This window comes from Bradysia coprophila, unplaced genomic scaffold (genome assembly GCF_014529535.1).
Source record: "Bradysia coprophila strain Holo2 unplaced genomic scaffold, BU_Bcop_v1 contig_324, whole genome shotgun sequence".
Lineage (NCBI taxonomy): Eukaryota > Metazoa > Arthropoda > Insecta > Diptera > Sciaridae > Bradysia > Bradysia coprophila.
Window position 1 is genome coordinate 820,637 of NW_023503584.1, and position 24,438 is coordinate 845,074.

The window sequence follows — 24,438 nt, forward strand, 5'->3', positions numbered from 1 at the left end:
TCATCATCCATTTCGAATACTTTCTACCTTAGTTTCACTTAATTTTCTATTTTTTCTGTCATTTTTTATCTCATTTCAGAACGTATAAATGTGTCGCTCCTTCTTTTTGTCGAGTTTGAATTATAAAAATTTGGTTCGAAAATGAAATTTTTTTAATGAAAAAGGTAAAAACACGGGACTATCATGAATCGATTATGGGTTATAATAAATAAATAAATAAATTTCTTGATTCTTTTGTGTGTAACTTTTGTTTGTCTTAATTTTTCTTTCTTCCATTTAATAATAAAAAATCTGAGCGTTGAGCGTGTTTCATAATATTTTTGTTCATCATAATCATCATATCATTTTCGCCAAAATATATTAAATTTGATTAAGGTTAAAGTTGTTAAATTTATCGATAAAAAGGTTTTTTTCTTTTTCTTTAATCGTAATAATATTCTCAGCTCTCTATTATATACCTTCACTGTTTCCGTTTTGTTAATATTCTCATTTTATTTTCAATTTTTTTATTATTTTTTCTTGTTTCATTTAAATATTTTATTACAATTACTAACATAGTTCTAGGCATAAATTTTGTCTGTTCTGGTTTTCTGTTTTTACAAAGTTTTTGGATATAGATTCAAAATGAAATTAATTTTCACAATTTCATTTTGTTCATAAATTTAATATTTTTTTTTCAATTTTTTTTATCATTTTTTTCATTTTGTTTTTAAATCATCTCATGGCAACTTGTTCTTATAATTTTCATTTTTATATTTTAACTTTTTCTTTCTTTCTATCTTTCTGTAATATTTTAGTTTAAAAAATATATATTTTGATAATTCAAATATATACGACGCCACAATAGTTTTACATTACTAGATTGAGTGTTTGAGTATTTTAAATCTTTTTCTTGCTTTATTATAATCAATTTTTTTCATTTTTGTTTTAAATTTTATTTTTAAAATTTTTTTACTTTCCTTTTTTTGTTAAATTAATTTACAAAATTCACTTCCAATTGCTTTAATTACGTTTCCTTTTATCCACTTTTTCTTTATTTAAATATTTCACATTATAAATTAAAACATTTTTCTTCTTTTTTCTCATTAAATATTCTGCTTCTCTTTGTTTTTTTTTATTAATAAAGAAAAAATAATAATAATGGCCGTAGTTGTGTGGGACTCACTTCAAGTTTCACTATTTACAAGAACGTTGAATGCGTTTTCAATTAAAAATTCCATCAACAAAAAAATTTGTGAAAATCTAAATAACTTTCCACGGGTTTATATAAATACGTATATCTTTGAATAATAATACATTTTTACTCTCTATCCACTTAGCCTTGTTTTTGTTTTTCATTTTGTTCAGTAGTGATCCAAGGAGATAAATATATATATTTTTATAAAATGCATGCGATGCTGTTGATGATGTTAAAGTATGTACAACACACACTTACTATTCATTTTCCTTTTTTAGTTCTTCGATTTTTATATTATTTACAAAATCATTTGTTAAGTGACACTCTACGCGCAAATGAACATTTAGAACTTAGTTTTTTTTTAGTCATGACTACCACAGTTACAGTTTATTAGATAAAATTGATGAATGGTAAATTGACGTCAATTTTTGACATCATCTAAATGGTATTACAACAACTCACAACAACTGTTAGAGGTTCTTGTGACAAATATTTGTGAAACGTTTAACGTGGAAATACATTTTTGTTAGAAGACATTAGTCGTGGGGAAGGTAAATACACTGGGACTTGTCTTTCAATCAATAATTCGAGTTGAAATACTGACTCATTAGGGACAGGTGGAGTAATACAATTTTCGGTGAAACAGGCTCGGACAAGCCAGTTCATTAATTTTTGAATTTCGTTTAAGTGAATTTAGAATAAAAAATGTTGCAAAAATGACAAACTTAGTCAATGGAATGGCATTTCACAGAGGAAAATTAAAAATTTTTAGTTTATCATATCACTCAGGGACTATATTTGGGAAAAGATTTTCGTAATTTTTCTAGATTTTCCCAAAAAAATATTTTTAAGGAAAATTTAGGAAAATTTATGGAAAATTCTGGGAAAAATGGAAATTCAATTTTCTATCTTTTCTGCCGAGTAAAAGTAGAGACATTGGTCCAACATATGTCCAGGAAATTCAAGAAAAGTTAAGTTGAAGAAAATTTTTCACTTACCACTGCAATCAAACGTCAATTTTGAATTTCAAACCGGTCAGTTGAGTTGGTTGAGTTAATCAGACGTTGCTTCGATTTTGAGATCTTTTTATTTAATTTTATGAATTTGAAAATCAAATTTTCCTTCACGCAAATCCTCTGAAAAATGGTTTCGTTTCGTACGTTCACAATATCATGGAAAGCCGTCAACTATTAAAGTTTAAAAATCATTCGATTCGGTCACTCATTCTGTAAAACTAATTTAAATGTTTGTACTTATATGGCATTGATGACCAGCAGTATGGCAAAATAATTAGAAACGAAAAATCGAATGGCAGAAAGGAGTAAAAAAAAATTGAAATCGAATTAAGATCCAACCAGAGTTTTTATGTTTAAATATAAGCCTCACTGAGTTTAGGTGAAATAAACGAGTCCTGCTGTTGTTGTTGCTGCTGCTGATGTTGCTGCTGCTGCTGGTGTTGTTGCTGTTGCTGATGTTGTTGTTGCTGCTGCTGTTGTTGTTGGACCGATCCTTCTGCCACACTCTGTGTAGCCGTAGGATTATTACCTTCCTGATACGGCCCGGTGACAACGCATGGATGCATCGGGAACAAAGTCGTCCACGATGTTGTTGTCAATGTGGGCGCCCTTAACGATACCTCCTCTTTGTCACGATTCAGTTTCTCATAATCCAATTCAAATTTTTCGCCAGCCGGCGGTTCATCTCGCATCTCCGCTTTGATATCCTCTTCCAACTTAATTGCCTTTTCCTTATTCGCCTCTTCAACATCCTGTGGCGTGATTCCCAATTTCTTCAATCGCATTTTCTCTTCCCACTCTTCAATACCATGCTTGTGCCGATTCAAGTTGCGATGCTGATAGAAGATTAGCGTAATTCTGGTCGGATTCAAACGATTCGGTTTTCTTAGCGCTGTCGTTGCATGCATTTCATGTTTCGCACATTCGATTAACACACTGCCGTGACCGAGTGCAATACCAACGCCACCCATCTGTGAGTCCTGGAAACATTCCAAATTATCGTTGACTTCGGTTATTTCACCGATTGGCTCGGACGTGGGCGTTATATGTTCGGGCATTTTTGGCGAGGGTTGTTGCATTTGCGGCTGCATCGGATGCATGGACATCGGTGCCGGTGATGGATACATATTCCAATTGGGTTGTGGTGATGGCGATGGAGCTGACAGTGCCGGATTCGAATGGTACATATTGTATTGCGGATATGGCTGATGGTGATGAGGATTGTAGAAATTGTAGCGAAGCTTGTCGTTGCTGTAATAGTCCATGTTATTGTAGTGTTCGTATGGAGTGTATGGCGGATACATTGGCGAATAGGCGGGCTTATTGGAATGATAGCCATAGTTGTGTGGATATTCAGGTGGCTTCGGCTTAGCGAATCCTTGATCTTTTGTGCTGTCGTCCAGCAACGAGAACTTATTTGGATCGGTAATTTTTGGACTGAACGCTGAATTTGCTGTTGATAATGTGGTCGAGTCTGGATTCTCTTCACTTCCTCTGCTTTTCACTTGCTCGCATCGATCCGGATAACCATAATCTGATCCCGGCGGCCATTGATTGTAAAAATTTCGATTGTCAATGTACGAACCAGTCGTATAATCGTATGAATACGGTGAGTCCAGAACGGTACTCGATATGTGGTTAGATTGCAGCTGTGCGTCTGTAAAGTTATCGATCATCGACGCCATGTTGATGAGACTTGAATTTGTGTTCATCAAATTCTGATTGATGGGAGTCGAAAATGCACTAGTGTTGTTCGTTGACGGACTGGTGTTGCTTGCTTGTGGAGTTTGAGCACGAGGAGACGGACTTGACGGTGGCGGTTGTTTCGATTTGTTTTTTGCTGATTTCTTCGAACTCTCTTTTTTGGCTGGTTGTATTTCTGCAGGAAGTGTGGGAGGAGGAGGTGGATCTTCAGCCACTTCTTTGCCATTACGTTTTTTGCCATGACGTCGACATGGTTGAAGAGGAGTCGCTCGCACACGTACCTCGCATGGAAATCTGTTTGATTGAACGAAAATATTATTTGGGTCACAGAGCAGCTGACTTAACAAAGGTGTAAGCAGATCGTACAAACTCACTTTTCGAGGACTTGAACAGCGCCGGTTTTGTTCTTTTCTGTCTGAGCTTCTGCGCTGCCAAATTCGTCGGTAGTGTCCATTGTGTACAGAGGCAAGACATGCAATTGTTCATCTTCTGCAGCTGCAGCCACTCCAGGACCCCGTTGCCTCAACAAACCAACTTGCACCGTGCAACCATCTTGCATGTTATGCAGATCTCGGTGAGAATGTGCACAAAAGTCAATGCAGGTTGTGACGCCAGAGAAAGGTTTCCCCTGCTTCAGTCCCAATCGACAATCGGGAGCTTCTTGCTCGTACTTGCATTGATTTTCGTACGCTTTAGGTGCCACATTTACGTACAGTGGACTGAGTATTGTGGCCAACACGTTCATGTGCTCTTCAATTTCGGGCTCTTCACTTTTTACCGACAATCGAAATTTACGAACTGTCTTTGAGCGAGCATATTTGCAGCCGTTGTAGTACATTGACCACGAGCACCCAAAGCTGAACGATGCACCACACGTTTCAGGATCCAAGCCTGATAGAAATCGTAATTGGATTAGGATTGACTGTCGATTCGAAAGTAAGACAATGTGTACCTTGGCAAGCGCATGTTCGATTTTCATTTGTTGCACACCGTCGAGTTGTCGGCAAACCAAATTTGTTCAGCTTATGAACCAACAACTTGTAAGCATTGTCAGCTTCGTATTTCGGCAAACCATCCCAGGCGACGATACACACAACAATGAATGAAGCTTGACATCTGGAAATTCACAGAGGAGACATTCAGTATTCGGTCAATGCACGGGCAATTGAAAAATAAATCCGACCCCTTACCGGTGTCCTTGTCTCCGTTTTACTAGACACAGAATTTTCTCTTCGAGGTCAACACGCCGAATGATCCATTTAGCTAGTGGACACCCTTGTCCGGTTTTGCCTTCCTTTCCCGTATAAACAATTTTTTCGATGCGTAACTGTCGACCGGTAATGCCAACCCTTTGCTCAAAATCTTTCCGCAAATCTTCAAGACTCGCTGCCGATCCTGAAAGAATCAATTCAAAATGTTAAGTCTATTGAAAGACAGTCATGCCGAAGACAAGTTGTTACTTACCCAAATGCGTATAATAACTCCCTGGCTCAGGCGGATTTTTATCCGACGAGAAGCAATCACAATCCGGCACTTCTGGCTTTAAACCTTTTTCCGTGCGATCCGGTGATGGTACGGCATTCCTCTCGCCAGCTTCGTCTTGACTCTTTTCTGCGTCATCATCTAACAAAAGTTCGTCTTTGGTTTGACGACCCACGCAAGTGCCATCTCTGATGTGTTCGTCACTCGGTTGATTCGTTCCGCCTTGCCGACAGCAACTAAATCCAGTCGATTCAGATAAAGTGGCTGGACCTCCCTCGCCCAAATACGGAAACTTTTGTGGCTCAGCTTTTTGATTCGTGTCACCGGCCGGTAATTTACTGGGATTGGGGTATGTGTACACTGGGATCTCCTTTTCGTAGTTCGTCAGAACAATTTTATTTTCACTTTCATTTTCAGTTTTAACGTGTTGCTCTTGAAGGTACGGTTCTTGCTTGGTAGCTTGAGGAACTGGTTCGATATTCATTGGTTGCTGTTGCACTTGTTGTCCGGTGTATTGATTGTAGTTTGGGTAATTTGTTTGATAGTTGGCGGTAGAGAACGACGGATAATTGTAGTTAGGATTGAAACAGGGATAGTCCGTTTCGTTTTGAGTTGGTTGCTGTTGCTGGCCTCTATTCGCTGTTGGATTTTGACTCTGGCAATAGTCCGCGTAATTAATGAAATTTTGATAGTTTCTCTCATATCCCTCCATTTTCACTTGGGCTAAATCGAAATTTTCCACGGGATGATTCGTTGTGGGATTGTAGTTGGAAAAGGACATCGGTTCCTGTTTAATCTTTATCGCTGGATCGTATGGCGTAGGAACTGTTTCATTCTCTTTAGGAAGATAATACGGTTTCGGTATTGGTTGTTGTTGCATCGGTTGTTCATGCGGCGGATGGATATGATCAATGCCATATGTGGAATAGGACTGGCGTGAGTTTGCGTTATGACAACTTTCATTATTGGAAGATTTGTTGGGTCCGTCATTGACTTGCGTTTGTTTGGCTGCCGGTTTTTTACGTTGTCGTTTCGGTTTCACCTTTTCTGGTTCGATCTTTACTTTAACACCATCTACATTTTGGCTCTTTTGAGCAGCTGTTGCTTTCCCCTTAGCATTCTTCTCTTTAGTTTCGTCTGTTCCGTAGTCAGTTTTTCGAACGGAATTTTCCAATTTTTGATCCGAGTACTGAAAGTCATTCGGTTTGCTGTATCCGAATGGCTTCCAGATACTTTCGCCACCACCTCCGATCGGTTCGGCAACTTGTGTCGAACACGGTTGTAAACACCTACTATCATTCGTTGTAGGGTTTATATCTCGGAGATGGTGGCTATACGATAAAAAATGACCGGTCTGAGCGGTATTCTGTTGATTGGCTGCAGATGCTGTTCCGTCGCCGTTCTGATGATCGTGGTCTTTCTGATCGTTTTTACTAAGTATCATCGTTTTCAGTCTTGTATTCAAATTCACCCGATCTGATTGATTAAAAATTTCATTATTGCCAGCCGGCACAGTATGATTGTTCCAGCTCCATTCTTGCACATGATTCATATTATGATTCGGCGACATCGCCGTCATATTATGTTGATGAGCGGTGTGTTGTGGATTCGGTGTGTGCATACCCGAATGACTGTGCAACATTTGGGGATTTTTATTTGGCGATTGTTGCATACTGTGTGGCGTACCAGGATGTGATGGGTAGCGTGACGCAGTTTGAAGTTGGGAATGATGATGGTTCGGTGATTGCATTTGGATTTGTTGTTGATTTCCGTTATTTTGTAGTGAGTTTGGTGACTGCGGAATCTGTGACATGTGATTTGACCCAGGTCCTGTTGGCACCATCATGTGCTGACTAACTGGTGTGCTCATATTGCTACGATTTGGTGATTGTGGTACTTGTGGCGGATGCATTTGATTGGAATTGTTATGTTGCTGCTGATGATGTTGTTGCATTTGCTGTTGTTGTTGCTGCTGATGCTGATTATGTTGTTGTTGTTGCGGCACATTGTTTGTTAGGTTGTGATTTTGATTACCGCTATAATCGCCTGAATATCCATTACAGTTGAGTGAGCGCGGCGGTACGCTGTTCACCCGCGGATATCCAGGCATGTCGTTTCCCGAAACCGTTTTATTCAAATCGTTCTGTGAACTCAATAGCATCGGTGTGGAGCCAGTTGATACCTGGCTGGTATAAGTTACTGCCGGTGCGAAACTGACGCTCTGCAGTGATACTTGATTGATTGGAGACATTTGATTCGTTTGGAATTCATAACGTTGGACTGGTGTAGCATATGTTCGACCATAATTCGGCTCAAAACCGAGACCAGTTTGAACATAGCCATTCGGCTGATATGAGTAACCCTGAAGAATCAATTTATAAAAAAAATAATTTAGAAATGTCCTTTCATCATGCAGGGAGCTTTAATTCAATTTTTTTTTTCTGTAAAGATTATTACCTGTGGCTGAAATTCAATTGAATTGAGTGATGTTATGGCTGGAGTATTTTGTGGTATTTGCTGTATGAATTGGTTTTGCCAGCCCTGTGAAGGATCGGCTTGCCATGTTGGATAGAAAGCCATTGGAGCCTGTAACAAGATTTCGGGAGCAAAATGTTAATATTTGGCTTAAAATAAAAATATTAATTTGAAGCAGAGGGGAGCATTGAAAAGCATTCTATTGACGTAAATTTCAAGCGGATTGGTAACTTTTACCAGACAGCAAAATTATCAGCAATGTTATTATCGGATCTATTACTTCATTTGTTCTAAAAAGTTTCAAGAAATTGATGCAAAATCTTTTACTTCACTTCTATTAACATGCTCGTATATAAGGGCTAGTCTCTTATTTTTGGCGTTGTTATCAATAACAAACAGACAATTCCGTTCAGAGAATATAAACCAACTAGACAACCTCAATATTACCATCAGATCCTATCTCCTCTTTTCAATTTTAACGAGAAACAACATGAAAACAAACAGAAAAAAAACCGAAACAAAAAGAAATCGACAAAATTTCTAAACTACAAAATGAAATTGCGAAACTCATTTGTGTGCTTCCCGGAATTCTGAATAATGCTCCGCGATGTTGTTTTTGCAGGCACAAAAAAAAAGAAATTCTATTTTTATGCTTCACATAATTATACAACCATCATAGAGCTGAATTGTCTCTGTGATAGAGAGCAGAAGAGAATTAAAATGGAAAATGTGATTGAAGAACGAAATTACTTTTCAGATAAGGAATGTAGGGTAATATTCTTCCGCATGGTACAAGTAAACGCGTGGAAACCTTATCAAGAACATGAAATGAATGAAAAAGATTGTCGTACAAATTTCGTACAAAGAAAAGGTAAGATTGTGGTAACCGATAGAGTCATCAGGAGAGATCGTTTATTTTGCCAATTAAAAATGTTTGTGATGGTGAAGGTCATCAGGTAAGTTATAGATTTTATGCCTGCTACTGAAAGCACCACCTCTATCACTTCGAATGAAAATTGTAAAAATTATTGAATATGCAGCACAATCCTTTGTGGAACGTAAAACAACATTTTGATGAAAATGTTTAATTTAAAAGAAATTCTTTTTGGTTATTTATGGACTTGTAAAAAGTAATTAATTCATATGAATCTCGCTGGAAGCTTCTACAAATGCGTGAACATTAAATCTCGGTAATGAAAATTTCAATTTTTCACAATATTTCCATTGAAGTCGGACCATTTTTTTGATAGAAAATGATACTCAAACTCTCGTAGCTTTGATTAATTTTGAAGCTTAAGTGTGTCCACACAATTACGCCGTTTAGCCCTCTGTTTACGAACGAACAAACAATGGAAGCTACTCCCACTTTTCATTGTTAAAAGACAAACGGAGAGCTAAACGGAGTAGGTGGGATTACAGCTTAAAGCATCAGAAGCTGTTTTAACCCTTCCCGAGCTAATATGCGATTATAGCCGGAGAGTGTTTTTCGACAATTTAAAAAAATCTTATTAGGCTAATAAAATATTACGATTTGTCAGAAAATGTCAAAAAACGCAATCTTCTAATTTGATACTACAATACTATTCTTGATAATAAAATGGCTAAGAAACGACCTTTAAAGGAGTTTTGCGTTAGCGATGAAGAGGCAGACACTGACAATGAATGGATTGATGTAACGGAGGAAGATGTTTGGCATCACAACCCTGTAAATGATTTTGATGGCGAAGTGGTTCTTCCTTCCGATTTCGATGCCGATACGAGTCCCATCAAATATTTTCAACTGTTTTTCGACGATGAGCTCATAGAACTTATTGTGAATGAAACCAACAAATACGCCGGAACAAAATCACGTCCATTCAAAAGACATACAAGAATGCAACAGTGGTCCGATTGTACTCCAGAAGACATCAAAGCTTTATTGGAAGTAGTGATTAACATGGGCTTGAACCCTCGGTCTGATATAACCGATTATTTTTCGCGAGATTGGACACAGAAAATGTCTTTCTTCTCAGACGTTTTTTCACGTGATAAATTTCTATTGCTCTTCTGGAATTTACATTTTGCATTGGGTGATTCCAAGATCAAGGACTCTCGCATAAAGCCTATAATAGAAAAAATCAACTTGAAATGTAGAGTCCACTATCTGCCAAGCTCTAGAGTTGCGGTCGACGAAAGCACAATATTATTCAAGGGGCGTTTTGGAAGTATTGTTTACAACCCTCAAAAGCCGGTGAAAAGAGGAGTAAGGGCGTATGTAATAGCTGACAGTTCTAATGGATACGTATTTAGCTTCAAACTTTACTTGGGAAAAACGAGCGACAATGACAGCACCTCTTTGCTGAAAACCACTAAAGTGGTTAAAGAACTTTGTCAAACTATAAATGATAGAAAACTTGAACCATCCTTATGGCATCACGTATACACAGACAGATATTACACATCACCTGAACTAGCTAGTGAACTGAAAACCATTAATTTTCTTCTAACTGGAACAGTTATGACCAATCGTAAAGGACTTCCACTTGAATTCAGTAAGAAAAGAATGGACCAGCAAGTTCCGAAAACGTCGAACAAGAAAAAAGTGACTGTCCGTATTAACCAACTAAAAAAATCGAATTTGACAAAGTCACGAAAAATGAAGAAAGGCGAAATTCGTGGATATAGAAATAGCGAGCTGATGGCATTGCAGTGGATGGATAAAAGAGTTGTAACGATGCTGAGTACAGCACATAAGGGCTGCAAACACGAAGTGACTACGATTCCTAGTAAAAATCCCACTCAATCACCAATTTCAAAACCCAATGTTATTGTTGACTATACCAAACATATGGGGGCTGTTGATCGTGCTGACCATTTTATATCGTCTTATCAGTTCATGAGAAGAAGCAAAAAATGGTATCGAAAGATTTTCTTCTGGCTGTTAGAAGTTAGCATCGTCAATTCTTACCTTCTGCACAGTGCTGTTCAAAAAAAAGCGAATCGGAAAAAAATTACACATAAACAATTCAGGAAACAATTGATCGAAAAACTCGTTGAACCGAAAATGATGAAAGAAAATTTGTGTCAAAATCATCTCTTGTATCCTATTTTTCCTAAAGGAATGCATTTCATGGAACGAGCGAGCAAAGGCAAGAGATGTGTTGTATGCTATAAGAAGGGCAGCAGACGTGAAACCATATATTTTTGCGTGTCATGTGCCGACAAGCCATTTTTACATCCAGACAAATGCTTTGAACTATTTCATACGGAGTGTTTGCACGCCACTGGTAAAGAATGAAACAAAGGACATTCCCGTTATCGTTTATTACATATCAGTTTTGATTGAAATCGTTAGTATTACACGAAATTCTTCTCTAAAATAAAATGTAAAGGCGCGCAGGCCATTATAGCGTAGATTTAGTAAAACATTAACATTTTGTTTTTGGCTTGCTGCCCCAAAAAATATGTGAGGAACACAGGCTATCTTACGGTGAATAAAAAAAAAATTGGTTAATTTTGTGTTTGTTTTCGTCCGCCGTGTGCAGATTGGGATGACATCAACTTCATCTGGGATACGAGAAAATTCTAGATTGGATACCGTATAGCCACACAGAGATGAAAGGTACACCAAAACTGAAATCACTGTAGTGGACACATTTTACAATTCACGTTTATTCCAGTGAATCTTGGAAACAAAAATACTAACCACAAGATGATCACGGCTTCAGAGATTCTGTTTAACGATTGTAACGCGCCATAGTATTCTAATAAATGTCCAATTACATTCAATTTTGGAGTTTCTTTTCAATCGTCGTTTATGCAACAGAAGAATTGTCTTCCAGCCATAAGAATCAGAAGAATCACTGAATTTCCGAAACAAAACATTTTTACAAGCCGTCTGAATTCACCAGATTCATTTGCACAACACTCCAAATTCGTTGTGTGTTTTTACGTAAACAAAACGAAGACTCCATTTATACCAAACAATAAACGTGTGTAAACAAACAAATGTCATCACACTGCTAAAAAGTATGAATAAAGAAATGACACTGTAATTTTTTGTGGTTGATCTAGTACCCATAAAAATCTTCGCTTGGGAAGGGTTAAAGTTAGAGATTTAATTAATAGAAAAATTGACAAAAAGACAGAAAAAATCAGAACTCGACGAAAATATTCTAGCTTAAGATTTCCACCGCTCATTACTCACGGTTGCAATTCTTAGAATCATTTTAAACGGGACAGTTGGAACTTGCTTTCAGAGAAATATCAAAAGTAATGTTAGAAAGCGTAAATCACCCAAAGAGCCCATCCAGAGACTTTTATTGAATGGATAATTAGCAATCAAAATAAATCTGCTTTTTTGCCTACCATCACATCATCTACAACATGAACCATTTTAATATAGCGAAACCACCGGTTGTGGAAGCAATTACATTCGTTTGTATAATATATATGCTTTCTAACTCGCGTATCATTTCAGTTATACATCCAAATATTTATTGAAAAGAAATTTATATTGTCAATCGTCCATCGGATTGCTGTCGGTATACTCAAATACGCTCACTGTCGATATAAGATTTTGCGAATATGCCGAATAAAGCAAAAGGATTTTAACTGAAAGTATATTCTGGTGCATGTGAATTGTGAATGTTACGCCGAGTATGTAAACACTGTGAAACTCAATATTGTTGAAAATGAAAATAAATTCCTGTGTTTAAAGTAAATTCATATGTTCCGTAACATCATGAATAATTATTCGAGAACAGAGTATTCAATCGCTCTATTGTGTTCCGGGTGTTCCTTAACCCAGTAATTTGTAAGAGTTCCTGACAAAGAGAGGAATATTTTAGGATAATTTACAGTTTACGCTAGAAGCGTTCTTCGTTTGTGCTTGAACAAGTCAAATTTTTACAGGACAAGTTATCCAGTAATAGTAAACTGTGTCATTTTCTATTTTTCCAATTGACATGGTAGCAGCTTGAGCCGAAGCACAGCACTGTTACTAGCACGAACATAGAAAATATTCGAGGCTGATGAAATCACAGTAGACGCTGCGTTTCTGTTATACAGATAGATGACTTGTTTTCGTTGTATGAGTTAAGACATACGATACAAACAATCCTAAGCGGTATCTCGTATCACTAAAGCCTCCAAATTTGACACTTGTCCATTCAGTGTTCATGTTAGTAGCAGTGCTGTGGCCGAAGGCAAAGGTTGCAATCACACAAGGCAGATTGCAAAGTTCCAAACAATTATGTAAGCGTTCCATGGCAGGGCCTACTTTATAGAAACTTTTAGAGAAAATCAAGAAACTTTGAGAAATTCAAGAAACTTCGAGAAATATTTCTTGAATTTCTCAAAGTTTCTTGATTTTCTCGAATTAGAGAAATTTCAAGAAATTCCAGAAAATTCAAGAAATTCGAGAAACTTCGAGAAATTCAAGAAATTTCAAGAAACTAATTTCTCGAATTCGAGAAATTTTAAGAAATTCGAGAAAATTCGAGAAATTTCGAGAAATTCAAGAAATTAGTTTCCAAAAAGTAGGCCTTGTTCCATGGGCATGGTTCATACTCTAGGGTAGGAATCTCGCGCCCATACACTTTTTTGAAAACTTTGTGATTAAGGAAGTGGGAGCGAACTGTGTGTGGAGTTCGAGAACTTGATATGAAGTGTTTTCCGAGAAACTAAAATGGAAAATTTTCGATTTTTGGGTGAGCTTTCTGGGTAACACTCTAGATCGAATTCGCACCCGTTTCCAATTTTTAGTTTCTTGGAAAACCCTCTACATTACACTCATTTTCAACTTTCATTTGTTCGGAAAGCACTCTAGTTCGAATTCGCCCCCATTTCCAATTTTCTCTTTCTCTGGAAGCACTTTACATAGAGCTTGCACCCATTTATGATTTTCGATTTCTTGAAAAACACCCGATAAAAATTTCCAAAATTTAGAAGATTTGATAAAATGTATCGGCGTGATATTCATCTTCTAGTGTACGATGAATTCGTTCATTGTATGGCACTATAATAGATTCCTTGTGTCACCATTCAGCTAAGATGTACGGCTTGCACCAGCACTCAAACGTATAAGAAACATTTATTACCTTTGTCATCTCAAATAAAGAAGGGTTATAGCCTGAATACTCTTAAACAAGACCATTTCTACTGTCTCTCTGATTCTGTATACGTCTAATCGCATCTATTTAAAGAAAGTCACCACGCTGTTACCGATAGTTCTATCCAAAGAATACGGATTGTCCATCTGAGTCTGTCTATGAAAAGGTAGTTTGAAGAATTAGAATTGATCGGAGTAATTTGGAAGTTCCAATACATTAGAGGAATAAATTCGCGAAGTCATTTTCTGGAAATAAAGAACCATACTCGTTCAATGAGGAACATTATTAGGACAGTATCTACGTCGAATCTACTGCTTGATTTGAACTGAGTATTTTCGACCGATTGAAATAAAATCTTTTACTTCATCGAAATGTATTTTGCTATACTAACCGGACGACGTTAGCGTGCTATCGTTATTTACTTTCGTCGTCGTTGTCTCATTAAGATGCTGCATAAAACAAATGAATTCAAAAGTAAACTGAAAACTAACAACGATGAATCATAAAGCGCAGTGAGTATTATAATAACGAACGAGATAATATCGAGAAACTGATAAAAATAATTCATTAAAACACACAAAACAAAGCAAAAAAAAAACTTTCGTTCAATTTTGATTTCATCTCATGAAGAGAGAAGAAAAAATAATTTTGTAATAAGAACGAAGGCAAAAGAAAGAAAAAATAAAACGAAAAATTCTAATGAACCAATTATTCAATCTCATTCGTTATATTGTCACTAAAATAATATTCAAAAGAGGGTCTTTCACACACTGCATTCTAATTTCTTGCGCAAAGCAATTGCGCATCTTCTATAAAAACTTCTAGACACATAGTGGAGAAGGTATTGTTTTATGTATTTTTATAAAATATACATAGAACATGCCATATCTATATGATATATGTATATAGATATATCAACGCAACCATATACAAAATACAAACACAGTACACAGCGTTGTACTACAGTGTACCCCCTTTTTTGCACGATATACTTATTGCAAGTGTGTACATATTTATATATATATATATATATATATATATATATCTCAACGGTGTTGGGTGGTATGTTCGGTGGTGTTGTAGATATAGCATCCCCTCATTGCTGGTGCCTCCATCACCGTTCACTATACAGGCTATGTGAATATATGTCTGTATATAGACATATATTTATGGTAGTACCCTGACGATACATGAGAAAATGAGAATGTGGGACGATGTATGACTATAGCAGCGACTCAGGGTAGAGGTACACCATAGTGGCTATACGTTCAGGTTTTCTGGTATACATGTGGCGCGCGCTTCCCTGTGTAGCCTTAGTCATGGAAAATTAAAGGAAGGCTGGTTATATATGTATATATATGAATGGGTACATATATGCAGCACGAGAATGTATATTTATGTACGAGTACGATGTATTCCTCTTATATATGTACGTATAATATGGGTAACAGAACAGCATCTATACCCGCTGGAAAATTGTGGAGAATGAGAAAGTAGGTGAAAGACTGGGTAACGCCGTACAAGAGTAGGAGGATGTTGATGATGAAATGAAATATTTGGTTATAATTTCCTATGCAAGCAAAGCTTGGAAAATTTTAGAGAATTGCCAATCTGGTATGGTATGCTGTATTTTGTGTATACTCGTTTCATAGTCGAAATTCATGTGTACGCAGGACAAACAATTATTAAATATTCAGAAAATTTAAATTTAGAGACGAAACGCAATTAAAATTTAATGAAGAAATTTTGTTTATACATAAAAGTGTATGGAACGCTCGGGCACGAAGAAAATTTTGCATATTTATTGTTGATTACCTTCTTGTTTTCGTGCTATCGGAAAGAGATTTCACATATACAAAACAATCACCCATGCTATATGTATATGTGTGTACGAGAACCCGGGGACAGCCTTGCCGATATATGTTATTTCATAGGATTTCAATTAAAGTCATGAACAAAATTTATGGCAGCTATAAACAACCATATTCCGCGCTCAATCTTTATAATCAATATTCAAGTTTATAATTAAAAATTTACATCGGAGCACTTCCTTCGAACAGATACAGAGCATGAAGACCATTGAAGGAATACAAATGCGTATAATTTGCACCTGATTTCTTAGCTTGCACAAATTGAGAACTATTGTGCAGGAACATCGGAGTATAATTGCTACTTATGAAAATTTAGTTAGAAGGGCCTACGAAAATACGAGAATATTAAACTGACAACATTATATGTGGTGGTCATTCCACCATTCACTGAAAGAATTGTGTTTCCACGATGGCCACAATTACATGTTCTACCCAACAAAATGTGAAATTTTCTGCACACAAAACGCAATTATCCTTAAGACTTACCATTGGTTGTTGTGGTTGTTCTTTCATGGTATGACCGGGTGATGGAACTATAGCCGAAACTTGTTGTTGCTGCTGCTGCTGTTGCTGTTGTGCAATGGAATGGGATGCTACTGGTGTGGCAGCGGTTCCAGTTACCAAAATCGAATTCGAACTAACTGATGTGGTTGTGTTTGGTGATGGTTGCGGTAGGGAGGCGGGTGCTGGACTAATTGATGTTGTGGATGGTTGTGGTCGAGGTGATACCACTGATCCAAGTCCTAAGGCTTTTCGTCCACGAAAACTCTGGAAGAGAATAACGAAAATTTGGTTTAGAAACGAAAATTATGTGTTGCGAACGCATAGTGTGATTGTAACTTTGTTTCACTGCCATTGGATAGGATTTGTTTTCAAATGCTCATTTGCATTATACAATATTTGGCAAGATCTCCATTAAACTTATATGAAATGAGTAATCATCTGTTGTCGACAACAACGACAATAAAAATGATTAGCTCGGGCTAGTGCTCTTTCATATATTCTGGAATGTATAGTAAAACTAATGAAGTACAAGACTTAGCACTAGTCAATACTTTAAACGAAAGACGTAACAGACATAACAGGTTACACATACGTTCAGTAAATCACTTTGTCTGAAACATCTTATCGAACTCGAATCACATAATCTGGTGTTTGAATGTCAACACTTCAAATATATACTACACCACTTCACCCTATAATCATACTTAACGTCTTCGTATTTTTACTGAATGACCCCTGTCAACTACGAATTGAATTTGTTGATCCCAGCAGATTTAGTGGTTGTAGACATATTTCATATTTGTTATGATTGAAAAAAGAGAAAAGATTTTTTCCAATGTTTTTTCTACCCATCGTTATTTGTGTGTGGATCTTTTTATTGCCATTGTGGAGTGAATGGATGCGTAGTCATTTATTGTTCATACGGCTTGAGAACATTAAAAAAACTTTTTTTTTTAAATTGATCTGCCAAAGTACTGGAGACACTATGTCCTAGAAGTAATTAGAGAATTATGGTTTGCTGTTTCGAATGGTTGATGGTTTTGAGTCATCATCCGTTTCTATTTGTTTTTTTCGATCCATTAAAAAATTTAGAACCGAATAAAGGCTGTATGTAACATGAGTGTAGTTAACTCTAAAATCAAGATAAGTTTTTCGATAAAGCGTAACGAAACATTTTGATGGCTAAATAAAGGGACCATTCAAATAACGAAAAAGAAAACAAAAAACTCAACGTCGACCAAATAAATAAATTGTTTTTCTCGGAAGAAACAAGCCAACCAACGACTTGTGATTGTGAAATAAATTAATTTCTGAGTTCAAATTCTTTTTTTTTATTGCTCTCTCGTTCGGTTTTGATTTTAAATTGGAACCAAATATGTATTTCGCCCGATATATGTTAGCTCATTTAAAGTTTCTCGAATATAACTCTTTCGGATAGAGTTTCTCAAATGGTTGCAATATACTCGCAATGTAAAGTTTTAATAACAAAACTGGAGTTGTAATTATGAATCAACTTTGGAGCAACCTTCGTTCTTTCAATTTAATTAGTTAAACGAAAGTTTACGAAAATAAAATTAAATCTGGGCCCCGGAAACCGCCAGAATTTTATTTTTCTGCGAAAAATGAAACAAAATACATTTTAACCATTTCGCATTAGTTTTCGTAAATGTGTAACGAAAAAGAAAGAACGTCATTCGAACAAAGGATGTTCGTACCCGACATCCAGTCCTGATTGAAAGCGAGTGTATATCAATAGAAATGAAATTCAATTTATTTAATGGAACTTGAAATTGATTAAGAACTGCTTGGTACACACATAGTACTTGCCGGTGAACTTTTTAATATTGGCAATAAATTAATGCAGAATTGATTGGAATTGAAAATTTTAAAAAGGAAACGTTCGTGTGTTGCGTTTTTGATTTAATTTATTTTCTTTGATGTGGTTCAAAGGGTGTTCTATTATTACCAGTTGGAATTTTCCTTCGATGAGATTTGTGAATAGGAAAGGCCACACGATAAATATAACTAGACAATTTTCGCAATTTTCCACCTTGCTAGTTTTCCCAAATAAATAATCGAGTTTTGGGTAAGGTGACACGCAAATTCGGAGGTGATTATGTGAGGTTTTGCCAGAGATAGTTTTGGATTTTCTATTTTCTTAAGTTTAGAACCACCTAACTCGACAGTATGGCTACCAAGAAAATATTTAAAATTCGCTTCCTAAGAGTAATTTTCTACTCAACCTAATTCTAGCATTACCAACTGACATTTGAATGAATTAGGAGTGTTGCTAGCAGTATCAAGGGATTCATAGTTACGTGATAAACAACTTACTGAACAAAAAAAAATCATTTCAAATACCACTTCTGGCCAAACTCGTAATAATTCCTATTCGGTTAATCGATTAAACAAACAACAATTTGCAATCATCTAAATAAGTTCTGCCATTTCTGTTATAATTCGTTCATTTTATCTGAAATTCACATTGGATTCGGGCAATGGAAGTTTTGGATATTCGAAATACAAATGTTTGCAGAGTCCGTGATACCATTTTGCCCTAGCCAACGAAACAAACTTGTTTTCCTTTAATTTCAATATTATTGTACCGTTGGTTGGTTGGTAGTTTTAATGTTAGTTTTAATGAGATTTTAATTTTTATTGGTTCGTAGTCAAGATGCAGATAAATAAAATGTTTGAGCTTGGAATCGTTAAATTGGCGATTAAATTCGAATAAAAGTACCTTTGAAGAACATCCTATTTCAATTAAAATAGCTTAAAAAAAGAGCGCTTCCAGATGGCAGGGCTAATAATAAGAACTTTGCATTCGACTGTTTTTACCTCTTTAATAAAAAAAAAACACCAAGGTGCTTCTGTGAAGTTCTTAAATGATTTTGAAAATCTTTGTACTTAAAGAATGCTTGTTCCGCAGATGAGGCTTCATAAAATTAGAACAGCTTGAAGAAGACTTGAAACTTTCAATTTGAAAGAAAGAATTCAAACTTGAGTGCATCGTCAACCGCAATTTTTTTTGGGGAGAATGAATAAATGTTTTTTACCTCCTGCAACATGAAATTGTCAGATTACAGTCATGTTGAACAAGAAACGGACCCTCTCAAAACATTCTCGACTGACAAATAAGTTTAACTTTTCCGATCTAAATTTCAAACCACACTCATTGCTGTCCAGTTGATTTAATACTGTTCATAACATACAGCTTGATCTTCGATAGCATTATAAAATTTAACGGCCAAACGATAAACGAACGGCTATCTCTGTTTTAACACGATGTAAAAACAATTTAATATAATCGCGTTCCCAACTCAACCCACTGGCCCAGGCCAACCTCAATGTACTCTGCATTGTACTGACTATAAATTGGCTGAACTTTTTCATTAGTTTCTTTATGACTACAGAATTTTTAGTAGTCTTGTCGATGCGGGCAGGACGGGGTGGTGGACGAGGAAAGTGAGTATATAAATTTTGATGAAGATTTTGTTTCCTTTCATAAAGAAATTTATTTTTTTATTTTTTCTTAAAAATAAACCGTTTTAGAGCGAAACTTTTAAAGCTTTAGATGAGTGTAACCGAACCAATATATATTCGTTTTGAGACATTTTAGCAACGATAAAATTTTCATTAAACTTCCCGAATTTCAGTTAATCCCAAGGACTGAGTTCATGGAGGATATGCATTTTATACTTCATAAAATTGATAAATTAAAAACTCTTGATCTCGATTCAAAAGCGTTATAAATATCTTCCGCCTCTGCATCATTCCTAATTTATACTTCCATTAAAAAACAAAAAAAAAAATTTTTGCAAACTTCCCTCAATGCTAAAATGACAAAATTGCAAACGCAAATGAAAAGAAAGTTTTTTTTTTCTCTCATCTATCCTGGGAAGCGAAACGTAGAGCTACCGAAACGCAATTCTTTCGACTCCAAAAAATTAATAATAAAAAAAGTTCTCTCGGTTTTCCATATTTTGCAATTCAATTTCTAAGAAAGCTAAAAGACGAATAAAACGAAGAAAATGTGTCACGGAAAGTATATTCCATGAAAAGAAGCTAATTAGGTAAAGACGAATAGTGTCCGGGTTGGAGTATTCCACGTTTCACATTGCAAGAAAATAAATTCAAATCAAATTAAACAAACGCCAGTTAGATCTTATATAGCCAGTCAAATCTAATTTAATGTAGGACAGTCGTAGTATTTACATTATATATATTTACCTGCTTAATAGCACATAATCCTCGGATGATTCGTTAATTAATCTGATAATTTATTAAATCCACTGTACGCAATTATAAATATCCTCTGTCACACTTTGCAAAATCGTATATTATACGTAAACAAAAATATATTGTCGAGAGCGAGCGACAGAGATTTGTATTTTATCACACTTGAAATTCCTTTATTTATTAGATTTATCTTTCTGCTATCAAATTTAGTGTGCAACAATTTCCACATAAACAGTATAAAAACGAACTTTTAACTTTCCTTATGATCCATTTACTCTCTTACACACATTTTCCTTTTGATATATACAATCAAAAATATGCACTTTTTCGATCTCCCGATATCTACGTTATCCTTTTTCATCTGTAAATATATCTCGGTTTTGGTATATCTTCTTCTTGTTCTTCGATTCTTTTTTTTATTTTTGTTACATCTATACCAAGTACCTATTTTCTATGCATTTGAATATTTGAAAATGATAATTAAGTACTCTCTACGAAAAGACTCAACCACTCTGTCTCAAGCACCTTGAACTACTAAACAACTCGTCGGAACTGTGTGTACCAGAAAACTAAAACACATACACACAGAGCCACGCGTGAAGAAGACACAACATCGTCCTATACACACCGAACGAGACTATGCTTTTTAGCCGATTTTTTTTTTCTCAAAGATATCTCTCTGTGTAAATTGTATAAACAAAACGGCTGGTAAAATCTTTGGCTCTTCGGATAGAGTTTGACTGGCAATGCCCGAGGTAACTGTCTGCACTGGTCTTGAGATTAAAATTTTTTTTAGCTCTTGTGTGCAACGACACAAAATTCACTCTTCGATTAGTTATTTACCGTCTGGCTGTATGCTCACTTCTGTTTATATATACACATTCTGTGCATCGACCAATTTCGCGATATTTCTTTTATTTTGAATTTCTTTTGTTATTCTTTTTCGGTTGATGGTTGTATGGTTCTTGTTGAAAAAATAAACTTTTCTCGTTCCGTCTTATCCGTTGACCAAGGTCTCATTTCTGTATAGCACACATAAACCATTTACCATTAAACGAAACCAGCTTTTTTTTACATAAATCGAAAGCGTTTCGCATTCATTATTCGAAATTCACGCAAATTTACGAGCTATATTGTTTCAAGGCAACAAACAACCGCAAAAAATGAAAACAAACACGAAAAAAAAAACGTTTTTCCTCAAAGTACACGCGGTTGTCCCATTGCACGGATTCCCATTTACAGAAACGAACGTCCACATCGACGAAACACTGTTTATACAACTGATATGTTGGATTGAAGCTCAGAGTAAAACAGTCTTACAACTGAACCGCATATATACATTCGCTACACATTCCAATCTATCTACAACCGCCGGAACAATAAACGCACTGAGAGTTTCGTGAGATATTGGTGTACACAGGGCGCATGGTTAACTGAATAGAGAACATAACAACGCAAGGCTATAGCAAACTGCCTTACCGAACACAGCAGCAGCAGGGTAAAAAAAAAATTAAAATAAAATAATGAAAAAGAAGTACACACAAAGTACAGCGACGAAGCATTGAATTAAATTCCAACGTACGTTACCCAAGTTCGTCTTATATTGTATACTATCCTTTTTGGCGGGGTGGCATTTAGTGGGTGGAAATGAAATGGATTGAGGATAATATATTTTCGGTGGATGTGAAAGGAAGGTGGCTCTGGTTCGGAATGGGGGGGTCGGTTCGGAATAAATATAATATAACACGGTGGAGTCGAAGAATGGGAGACTATTCGTTTGGGTGGTAAATAATGAAGGGGTTGTGTATATTTTTGGTATAGTATGTGATGTTGTGCGTTTTGCTAAGGTACGGTACGGAACACTATGTATATATATACACATACATTGGATGATGTAGTGTATCAGCATATAGTTTTGTGTTGTATGAAATGGGCTTTTGTTGTGCGGAGAGGTAATATTTTTTAATTGAATGCCTTTGTCTTGCTAATTTCTTAATTGATAAAATTCACATTTAATATGGAGAGAAATAAATTGATTTTTCCCGTGGCATAACTTGGTTCTGTAACACATTAAAAACCGTTTTGCGATATATAGATCCTTTCAAAAAATGATATTAATTAGTTTGACCCGAGAAATATATTTCGCGCTTGTAAGACGTGAAATTAAATTGTGTAAAATTGAATGGATAATTATTTTGCTTGGCAAGGCAAAAATTGTGTTCATGGAAAACTATACAACAGGCAAAAGTTTACGGTGCTCGTGTCATGTACATAAATTAACCGGAGAGCTCGTAAATTATTATGTTTTGTGGTGTGTCACATTGCTAATAAGTGTATCCCATACCTAACTGCCGTACAACATAAAATATATAATTCCAAAGGAAGAGCTTTTTATTCGCAGAACAAAAAACAACAACAAACGAAGAAAAACCCTCCGTTTTGTTTCCATTAATTTAAAATAATTACAGAGAACTTAAATGGCCTTTAATTGCAACATTATCAGACACTTAAGTGTCACGTAAATATAGTTTCGCATTTAAATAGATTATTCACGTTGTATACATTCAATTTTCAGTTCTTAGGCAGAATATGTACATTTTATGCAGTCGACAGGTCATCATACAATACAAAAGGCGATACACATTTTTCTATATTGTGTTATGTATATATCTATGGATGGTATACACGGACTCAACCGCACTCTTTGTATACACACCAAAATCAATATCCCTCAGACATGTAGAGGTTGGTACAAACGTTGCAAACATCTAAACATATACTTGCATATAATACATCCCATCTAGATCTATAGATATACTATGTGTGTAGTCTTGATATTGCATTATTATACACTAACTGCCTCTCCTCCGTTCGCTTATGGACGTTACATATAGAAACCTTTTTTTTTCTTCTTCAGTTATAACCTCTTCGATAATAAAAATGCCTAAATGAATTTCGACTTTTAAATTAATGTGCGAAAGTTTAGATTTTTAATTAAATTATTTAATGGAAACGATCCGCCGAACATTTTTCTTGAATTTCATTTTGCATAATTTGTGTAATTTGTTTTACTACAGTCGCACACATGTGTTGTTGGACTTCAGTTTTTCGTTCGAATGAAAACGAAATGTTGCAATGGTAACATTAAGATGTGAAAAATCGCAAATTAGTTTACTGATGTTGTTGTTGGAGCGTCGAACCATTGACAGTGGTAAAAAGTTTGGGAGAAGAGAAAACAACGCTGTTAGCTCAATACGTTTTGCATTGTGTAATGAATGAAAGAATGAATGCATGGTGGTCCGAATTCCGAAAGAATCGACGTTGATTACGTTGTTTGGCGGGAAGGAAAAGAATTTATGAAGAGAAGGCATCATTGGAATTGCTAGGTTAACTTTCAATTTCAATAGATCATAACAGCTGCATACTACAAGTCTTTCATCATGTCTAGATGCAGACCTTCGAACCTTCGAACTGTTCTCATACGGCAAACATATCACCGGTTTTACTGTCGAATTTACCGGATCTATTACTTCATTTGATGTTTTCAAGACATTGATTTGAAATCTTTTACTTCATTTCTTTGAACATACCATATTTACTTTAAAAGACGACATCAGTGAAAACTTCTCGTTTATTTCCGAAGTCATTATCGATAACATATGATACCCGTCCAGGAATACAAAATGTTAGTGACTGTGCGAGTGTATAGTAAATTACACTGACCTAAGCTCTGCAAATATTGTTTGCAGCTTGCGAATTCCATCATCCAATTAATTACTTTCAAATAAACGTTGTCTGAACGGTTTCGCAATTACGCTAAACATTGAACTCGCAAGAGAAACATCTTGATTCAATAATGAAACACATCAGCAATACCT

General features: G+C 35.7%; 1 protein-coding gene across 4 annotated transcripts in view; it reads right to left on the minus strand.

Annotated features, from left to right (window-relative positions):
* Positions 1-24,438, minus strand: part of LOC119079308 (DNA N6-methyl adenine demethylase) — a 55,904-nt gene continuing 31,466 nt past the window's right edge. For all 4 annotated transcript variants that reach the window (XM_037187102.1, XM_037187101.1, XM_037187099.1 and 1 more), the window contains exons 5-11: positions 16,304-16,585; positions 7,837-7,965; positions 5,362-7,741; positions 5,088-5,292; positions 4,850-5,013; positions 4,272-4,788; positions 1-4,191 (exon numbers count right to left, since the gene is read on the minus strand). In XM_037187102.1, the coding sequence (XP_037042997.1) occupies positions 2,547-4,191; positions 4,272-4,788; positions 4,850-5,013; positions 5,088-5,292; positions 5,362-7,741; positions 7,837-7,965; positions 16,304-16,585 (5,322 nt within the window). In that variant the 3' untranslated portion in view covers positions 1-2,546. The remainder of the gene's footprint in view (positions 4,192-4,271; positions 4,789-4,849; positions 5,014-5,087; positions 5,293-5,361; positions 7,742-7,836; positions 7,966-16,303; positions 16,586-24,438) is intronic.